Source organism: Myotis myotis, unplaced genomic scaffold (assembly GCF_014108235.1).
Source record: "Myotis myotis isolate mMyoMyo1 unplaced genomic scaffold, mMyoMyo1.p scaffold_m19_p_9, whole genome shotgun sequence".
NCBI classification, from domain to species: domain Eukaryota; kingdom Metazoa; phylum Chordata; class Mammalia; order Chiroptera; family Vespertilionidae; genus Myotis; species Myotis myotis.
Window position 1 is genome coordinate 58,939,540 of NW_023416401.1, and position 9,410 is coordinate 58,948,949.

At 45.5% G+C, this 9,410-nt stretch overlaps 1 protein-coding gene across 3 annotated transcripts in view; it reads right to left on the bottom strand.

Annotated features, from left to right (window-relative positions):
* ACSS2 (acyl-CoA synthetase short chain family member 2) overlaps positions 1-7,663 on the bottom strand; it is a 58,810-nt gene extending 51,147 nt beyond the window's left edge. The window contains exon 1 of one of the 3 annotated variants that reach the window (XM_036323673.1): positions 7,386-7,663. In XM_036323673.1, coding sequence (XP_036179566.1) covers positions 7,386-7,563 — 178 coding nt within the window. In that variant the 5' untranslated portion in view covers positions 7,564-7,663. The remainder of the gene's footprint in view (positions 1-7,385) is intronic. The other 2 variants (XM_036323671.1, XM_036323672.1) reach the window with 2 other exon arrangements.
* Between the last annotated feature and the right edge of the window lie 1,747 nt (positions 7,664-9,410).

The following is a 9,410-nucleotide window of genomic DNA, read 5'->3' on the forward strand; positions in this document are numbered from 1 at the left end:
GAACCATAACAATGGAAGGAATTTTAGAGAGTATCATCCCCTCATTTTAGTGTTAAGAAACCAAATTCAGCCCTAACCGGTTTGGCTCAGTGGATAGAGCATCAGCCTGCAGACTCAAGGGTCCTGGGTTCGATTCCGGTCAAGGGCATGTACCTTGGTTGCGGGCATATCCCCAGTGGGGGGTGTGCAGGAGGCAGCTGATCGATGTTTCTCCCTCATTGATGTTTTTAACTCTCTATCCCTCTCCCTTCCTCTCTGTAAAAAAATCAATAAAATATATTTTTAAAAAAAGAAACCAAATTCAGCTCTGGCTGGTGTGCTCAATAGTTAGAGTGTCAGCCATGCACCAAAGGGTCTTGGGTTCGATTCCGGGTCTGGGACATGTGCCTGGGTTACAGGTTTGATCTCCTGTGTCAGTACGGATGCATGTGTGAGGCAACCAATGTACGTGTCTCTCTCACATCTCTCTCTCTCTCTCTCTTCCTCTTCCTTCCCCTCCCTCCTTTCCTTCCACTCTCTCTAAAAATCAATGGGGGGAAAAATATCCTCAGGTGAGAAAAAGAAACCAAATTCATAGATGTAAAGTGACTTGCTCAAGGTTATATGATTCAGTTTATACAATGTACATAGTTGGTTTTGAATGTATAAGACAATGTAATTGCTTGCATAATGTACCATTTGCAATCAATTAAAGAAATCCAAATTAAGTCATCCTAAATGCCATTATCTATATATATAAAAGCCTAAGTGACCAGTTGACCGGTAGCTATGACACGCACTGACCACCAGGGGGCAGACACTCAATGCAGGAGTGCTGCTCAGCCAGAAGCTGGGCTCATGGCTGGCGAGCCCTAGCTTGGGCTCCTCCCCGGCCGCCTGCCGCTTCACGCACTACTACATCCCCCAAGGGGTCCCGGACTGTGAGAGGGCGCAGGCCAGGCTGAGGGACCTCACCAGTGCAAGAATCCACGCACCGGGCCTCTAGTATACCTATAAAAACTAGCAAAGATTTTAAAAAATTGAATCTAATGCCTGAGTGGCCTGAGGAAACAGATAATCTTACATGATAATGGCATTGTAAGAAATCAGTACAGTCTTAGTGGATGACAGGGCAATTCCTGACAATAGCCATAAAAATTTATATACCTTTTCATGTGATAACTCAACTTTGGGGAATACACTCCAAGAAAATAATCCCAAAGGAAAAAAGTGATTAGTAAAGAGATGTTTATAGACCACTATTTATACTAGTAAAACTGGAAACAACCCAAAAACCCAACAATGAAAAAAAACAAACTGGTGAAAATTAGTAATACTAGTAGTAATACAATAGACTACTAAATGACCATTAAGAAGAAAGTGAATGAGAACTGGCCTTTTAGTGAATGCCATTTATGTACCAGGGACTGGGCTAATCTCTTTTAACCTTTTCATGGCCCTATGAAACAATCATTAATTATCCTAATTTTATAGATGAGAAAACTTAAGCTCAGGAAACACAGGAAAGTCTCCCAAGGACCACACAGCTAGAAGCCAGAATACAAAATCAGATCTGACTCTAAAGTTCATTTGCTACATCTATATTGAGTACATGTGTACACTCAAAAATGTTTTAAGTGATAATAGTAGACACAGAGAATGTAAAACTATTTATGAACTGCATTTGTGCCCATCAACAAGAAGTGAAGAAAACTGAGTTTTATAATCACTTAGTTTTGTTTTTCAGTTGTTTTGGTTTTATTCTTGGGTGGGGATGCAGAAATTTGGATGTTTCAGTGTACACATTTTAAGTACTGACGAAGTTGAGAAGAGGAAAAGATGAGCACAGACTCAGATAATCAGGGAATGTTTTGTGGAATTGGTGGGGTTTGACTACAGGAGCAGAAGGAAATGGGCAAAAGCAAGAAGGTGGGAAAGGGACTTTTGGGTATTCAGTATATCAATGAGAATGACTTGTCTAGAATGAGGAGTGTGGTAGGGAGTAGTGGGAGATAAGGATAGAGAGGTTGCCGAAACCGGTTTGGCTCAGTGGATAGAGCATCAGCCTGCGGACTGAAAGGTCCCAGGTTCGATTCCGGTCAAGGGCATGTACCTGGGTTGCGGGCACATCCCCAGTAGGAGATGTGCAGGAGGCAGCTGATTGATGTTTCTCTCTCATCGATGTTTCTAACTATCTCTCTCCCTTCCTCTCTGTAAAAAATCAATAAAATGTAGTTAAAAAAAAAAAAGGATAGAGAGGTGGAGTGGAGTTAGTTATCCAGAGACCTTGAAAAAAAGCAGAATTTTAATTTGAAACTGTAAAAAATAGGAAACTATTAGAAGTTATTCAAGTGACATAAGAAGGTAGTGTTTCCAGAATATTGATCTAACAGTTTCTAGATAAATATATCAAAAATTGAAGATGGGCCCTGACCGGTTTGGCTCAGTGGATAGAGCATCAGCCTGCGGACTGAAGGGTCCCAGGTTCGATTCAGGTCAAGGGCATGTACCTTGGTTGCGGGCAGACCCCCAGTAGGGCGTGTGCAGGAGGCAGCTGATTGATGTTTCTCTCTCATCGATGTTTCTAACTCTCTATCCCTCTCCCTTCTTCCCTGTAAAAAAATCAATAAAATATTTTTTAAAAATTGAAGGTGGGTGAGACTAGAAGAGAGAGAACCAATTAGGAGGCTGCTTCCTTGAACTAAAAGCGTCTATGGAAATGGGAATAAAGGTAATCTCAGAAGCATTTTGAAATAATATTTGACAGAATTTGGAGAAAGACAGATTGTGGAGTCAGGGAAGAGGAATAGCATAGCTCTTAGGAATATAGGTTCTTCAGGCAAGAATACCATGGTCACAAGGATGTAAAAAACCTGTACATAGAAAATTATGACACTGAAGAAATTGAAGAAGATACAAATAAGTGAAGGCATATACCAGTTCATGAATTTTAACATAATTAAAATGTCCATACTACCCAAGCAATCTATAGATTCAACGTAATTCTTATTAAGATACCAATGGTGTATTTCACAGAACTAGAAAAAATATTCCGAATATTTATATGGAACCACAAAAGACCTGATTAGCCACAACAATCTTGAGGGGAAAAAAACAAAGTTGGAGGAATCACACTATCTGATATCAAACATAATTTCAAGGCTATAGTAATCAAAACAGCCTGGTACTGGCATAAAAACAGATATATAGATAAATGAAATAGACTAGAGAGCCCAGAAATAAACCCACACCTTTATGGTCAACTAATATTTGACAAAGGAGGCAAGAACATACAATAAGGTAAAGATAGTCTATTCAATAAATGGTGTTTGGAAAAATGGACAGATATGTGCAAAAAAATGAAACTAGACCACCTTCTTACATCATACACAAGAACAAATTCAAAATGCATGAAAGACTTAAATGTTAGACTCGAAACCATAAAAATCCTAGATGAAAGCATAGACAGTAAAATCTTGGATATTTCTCGTAGCAATATTTTTTCTGATATATCTCCTTGGGCAAGGGAAACAAAAGAAAAAATAAACAAATGGGACTACATCAGACTAAAAAGTTTTGCACAGTAAAGGGAACAATCAACAAAATGAAAAGACAGCCCACTGCAGGGAAGAACATATTCACCAATGATACATCTGATAAGGGGTTAATATCCAAAATTTATAAAGAACTTAATATCATCAATCATCAGAGAAATGCAAATTAAAACCACAATAAACCCTGACTTGTGTGGCTCAGTTGGTTGAAGCACCATCCCATACACTAGAAGGTGGCTGGTTTGATTCCCAGTCAGAGCACATACCCAGGTTACAGGTTGATCCAGGGTCGCGGCACATGAGGCAGCAACTGATTGATGTTTCTCTCTCACATTGATGCTTCTCTCTTTCTCTCACTCTCTCTCTCTCTCTCTCTCTCTCTCAAAAATCAATTTTAAAAAACACCCAATGACCCCTAACCGGTTTGGCTCAGTGGATAGAGCGTTGGCCTGTGGACTCAAGGGTCCCAGGTTCAATTCCGGTCAAGGGCATGTACCTTGGTTGCGGGCACATCCCCAGTAGGGGGTGTGCAGGAGGGAGCTGATCGATGTTTCTCTCTCATCCATGTTTCTAACTCTCTATCCCTCTCCCTTCCTCTCTGTAAAAAATCAATAAAAAATATATTTAAAAAACAAACAAACAAAACACCCAATGAGATATCACCTCACACCTGTCAGAATGGCTATTATTAATAAACTAGAGGCCCAGTGCACAAAATTTGTGCACGAGTAGCGTGCCTAGTGGCTGCCGGCTGCCAGCTGGGGCCTCCGTTCCCCGGCTGCCTGCCTCTGTCACCCTTTGCACCCACCTTGGCCTGGCGCCACCCACTCATCTGCTCCACCATCCTGCTGCAGTCCCACTCTTGTAGGGGCCCATCAGGGATGGCAGTGCCTCCACTACCACCTGCTACCAGTGCCTCATCGCCAACGCCTGCCATGTTCCATGCCACCCCCTGGTGGTCAGCGCACGTCTAACTCCCTGTCTGTCGAACTCCCACCCATAGGGACAATTTGCATATTAGCCTTTCATTATATAGGATCAACAAGCAACAATTTTTGGCAAGGATATGAACAAAAGGGAACCCTTGTGCACTTTTGGCAGGAATGCAGATTGGTGTAGCCACTGTAGAAAGCAGTATGGAGTTACCTCAAAAAATTAAAAGTGGAACTGCCTTATGGCCCAGCAATTCCACTTCTGGGAATCTATCCGAAGAAACCTGAAATACTAATTCAAAAAGAATATATGCACCCATGTGTTCACTGCAGCATTATTTACAATAGCCAGTATTTGAAAGCAACCCAAGCACCCATCAGTAGATGAGTGAATTAAAAAAGCTGTGGTACATTTACACAATGGAATACTACTCGGCTTAAAAAAAAAGAAGGGAATCCTACTTTTTGCAACAGCATGGATAGACCTGGAGAGTATTATGCTAAGTGAAATAAGCCAGTCAGAGAAAGACAAATACCATATGATGTCACTTATATGTGGAATCTAATGAACAAAACAAACTAACAAACAAAATAAAAAGACTCGTAGATACAGAGAATAGACTGACAGCTGTCAGAGGGGAGGGGGTTGGGGGGGCAAGGTGGAAAAGGTAAAGGGATTAAGCAAACCACAAATAAACTCATAAACAGACAACAGTATGGTGATTACCAGAGGGAAAGGGGGGTGAGGGGAGGTAGAAGAGGGTAAAGGAGGGATAAATGGTGATGAAAGGAGACTTGAGATGGTGAACACACAATATAATATACAGATGATGTATTATAGAATTGCATACCTTAAACCTACATACTTTTATTAACCATGTCACCCCAATAAATTCAATAAAAAAGACTACCGTGGTTCATATCCCAGCTCTATCACTAAGTAGCTTTGTCACCTTGTCCAAGTTAGTTATCCTCTCTAAGTTTCAGTTTCCTTCTCTGTGAAATGTGGTTGATAACAGTCTCTACATCAAATCTAACATGATTTCTGGGTAGTAAGCAGGAAGAACCCTATAAATAAGATATATAAATGGACCTTATTAGGGGAGAGCATGATGAGAGGTTTACAGTTTGCGATAGAGACACTGGCAGGGATTAGGCAATTAGGTAGGCGTGCCGGTTTGGGAGGGAAAATTGGTAAATCCCAGTCACAGTTATATTGAATATGGTATAACAAAGGTGTGTGAATAAAATGGCCTACAGATCTATGAAATTTGGAGCCAGAGCATAAGTGAGAACCTGGGTTCAGAGCTACATGTATAGAACAGGAGCTACTACTGTGGCAGTTATAGCTCATCCCTGGGTAACAGATACAATCACAATGGGATGAAACATAGAGAGGAAGAGAAGTGAAAAGAGGTCTAAAGACTCAAACTTGGACACTGCCTGCAGCAACCAACGGCTCTACACTTGATTCAATCCTGTCTTGCATTATTCAGTAATGGTTTTATGTCGCTTTTATTATCAAACCAACCATCATTTATTGAATGTCTAGGTGCACCAGACACTCTCTAATGCACACTTTACTTAGTACCCACTTTTGTCATCATACAAAACTATGAAACCAGTATCATTATCCCTATCTTACAGATAAAGAAAAGGAATCTCAGAGAGGCTTAACAATCTGCCCAAGGGGACTCTTTCCCCCTCCCCACGTGGGAGTCTGTGCTTGTTTCTCAAAAAATTTCCACCTTTGCTATATACATTTAAAAAATCTGCCCAAGCCCTACACGGTTTGGCTCAGTGGATAGAGTGTCGGCCTGCGCACTCGAGGGTCCCAGGTTCAATTCCGGCCAAGGGCATGTACCTTGGTTGCTGGCACATCCCCAGTGGGTGGTGTGCAGGAGGCAGATGATCGATGTTTCTCTCTCATCGATGTTTCTAACTCTCTATCCTTCTCCCTTCCTCTCTGTAAAAAAAATCAATAAAATATATATTTTAAAAAATCTGCCCAAGACCACCCAGTAAATGAGTGGTACAGCCAGAATCTAAATCCAGATTTTTCTGGGTTGGATGTCTGGCTTGTGCCACTGCCAAACATCATGCTGCCTTCAACAGTTTTGATCCCTTCCTCAGACTGAGGGGCAAAGGCAGGGAACTTCGCTCACAGTCTTCAAGACATGCACCTATCAGAGTTTCTGAGTTATTTCCAGCCCAGCTCGCTAGGGGGAAAAAAAAACTTGACTGAAATGTGACTTGTTCAGTCTTATGTTGGATAATTTAAATATTTCTGAAATATGAAAAATAGTCCTGAGACTTAATTACTAACCGTGGGAACCCCAGCACGGGAATCAGACCGGTTCCGGCCCCTCAGCCGTGGACACTACCCCGCGTGTTCCGGGCGTCAGGAGGCAGGGGCCGAGCTGGTGTGAACCGGGCGGGCCAGGAATGTCCTCCTGGGGCCTCCTCTCCGCAAGGTGCCCCTCGCCTCGGGAACCCCTCTTTCCACCTGAGGAGTCTTCCTCTTCTCATGAAGCTTTCACCCTCCTCACAGAACCCCCATTCCCTCACGGAAACCACATCTCGGGAAACCCCCACGTCGCCAGGACAGTCCTCAGCTCCTAGGGAGCCCGCATCTCCCCACAGAACAGAACGCTCCTTCTCCCCGAATCCCCGTCTCCCCCGCGAACCCTTCGTCCATCTCTTCCTCACAGAACCTGCGTCTTCCGCAACTCTTCCTCACAGAACCTGCGTCTCCTCACGGACCCCTCAACTTCCCAAGGGGGTCCCCAACTCCCCTAGGCAACCCCGACCTCCTCTCGGAACCCCCACTCCCCCACGGAACCCGCCCGATTCCTCACTGCCCGGGGAGCCCATTCCTCTCCTCGCCGACGCCCCCAAGCGCGCGCGGGCCCGGCCTCACCTCGCGGCTCCTCCACGGAGACTCGGTGCAGCTCGCGGTAGCGCTGCAGCGAGGAGACGTGCGCGGAGCGGCTGAGCTCGGGCGGCGGCGACCAACTCCGCGCCCGGCTCCGCGCGCCAGCCTCCTCCCGGCCCCCGCTGCCACTGCCGCTCCGGCCCCGCTCCTCAGGAAGCCCCATCGCGCCTAGTTCCGAGCGCTGTAACCGTCTTTGCGGTAGTTGGGGGAGCTCGGGGGCGAAAAACAGGCCGCCCGGGGTGGGGCCTTAGGAAAGAGGGCGGGGCCTGGAGGGTGGGCGGGGCTTGGGCAGACGGGGCGTGGCTGCCCCGAGGGCCGGAACCGTGCCTTCTGGGAGCGGGACCAGGGTTAGCAAAGGCACGAGCAGGGGAAAGGCGAGCGCTGCTCAGGTGCTAGGGGAGGAGAGGAGCTGACTCGCAGGAGGGGTGGGACCGTAGCATGAAGTAGAAGGGGCGGGGCCGGGTGTGGCAGGAGAGGGCGGTGGATCCTGTATTGACAGAGGCGGCAGGGGGGCAGGCGTGACAGGGAAGGAGGCGGGCCCATGAAGTGACCAGGATGGGGTGGGGTTTGGGACTGACAGATGACAGGTTGGGTTAAGGCGGGGCTTGAACGCGAAAGAGCGTGGCTAACGAGAGGGGGTGGGTCAAGTCCAAGGTGGAGTCTCCCCGTGGTCTGATTGCACAAGCCTGTCACCCACAGAGTTGAAAAGCCAAGCGGAGTAGGGTTTTTTTCTGGGTGTCTTCTGGGATCACTTTCCCTCAAAGCACTATCCCTCCACTCTGAGTAAACTCTTCCCCTCCATCCTCAGGAAAAAAAAAAAAAAAAAAAAAAAATCCTCCCACGACGTCTAGGGCATGGCGCCTCTCTGTTAACGTTTGTGCTAGCTCAGATTTTCTCTCTCCTTCCCCCCGCCCCCCCACCGAGATTATACCTTCACTCTCCCTGGCTCCACAAATTCCCATCCAGCTCTAAAGTACAAGATTCATTGAAGATTAGGAGGTGTGTCCAGGTCTTTGCTAATATACCTACCTCCTCATTGCACAAACGGTATATTCAGAGAAAGGAATGTGTGCAAGGTCCCAGAGCAAAACAACGACCAAATTAGGGCCAAACCTAAGTTTCTTGACTCCAAGTCTTTTTATCTCCTCACAAGCTAAGGCTTGTGAAATACTGTACCAAAGGCTATGCAAATAGGAGAAATTACTCATATCCTTCTTCCCTTCCCAGTCTCTTTACTTTACCAAGAGACCACGCCCACCTGCCGCACCTGGGCTCAATTACCTCTGGCTGACCTCTAGCTGTTCCACTCCAGAAAGGAGGGGCCAGGCGGGACCCTCCATCTCCCACCTGCACTCACCACCAAGAAAAGCCCACACCACCTGTCAGTTCACAGAATGTCTGTCAAGGCAAGGAGGAACCTTAAATATTTAACTCCAAGAGTGATTTTGAGGCCCAGAGCTGACAACCCCCATCTCCTGAAGCCTACACAGGGTTTGTGACCACATCAGGCCCATCCCCCTTTCCCACCTGTTCCCTTGTTCTTTGCCCAGCTAACCACAAGCCCAGCACATCTTAAACTGAAAATAATACTTCCACGTTCAAACCTATGATCCAGAGCCTACCCAATCCTGAAGGGAGGGTCTCAGATCGCATGGACCCCACAGAGAAGACAGATGCTTTATCGAAGAGACATTACACTCAACAGGCACACACTTCACTGAAGGTACATGGACTCCACTAAGGGAGCACAGATCTTGCTGAGGGGTCTCAGATCTCACTGAAGGGCTATGGACCCTGCTAATAGGACTTTAATGGTGTTGAAGGTCACAGACCCTACTGGGGGGACATGGGTTTCCCTCTAGGGCAGTGATGGCGAACCTTTTGAGCTCGGCGTGTCAGCTTTTTGAAAAACCCTAACTTAACTCTGGTGCCGTGTCACATATAGAAATTTTTTGATATTTGAAACCATAGTAAAACAAAGACTTATATTTTTGATATTTATTTTATATA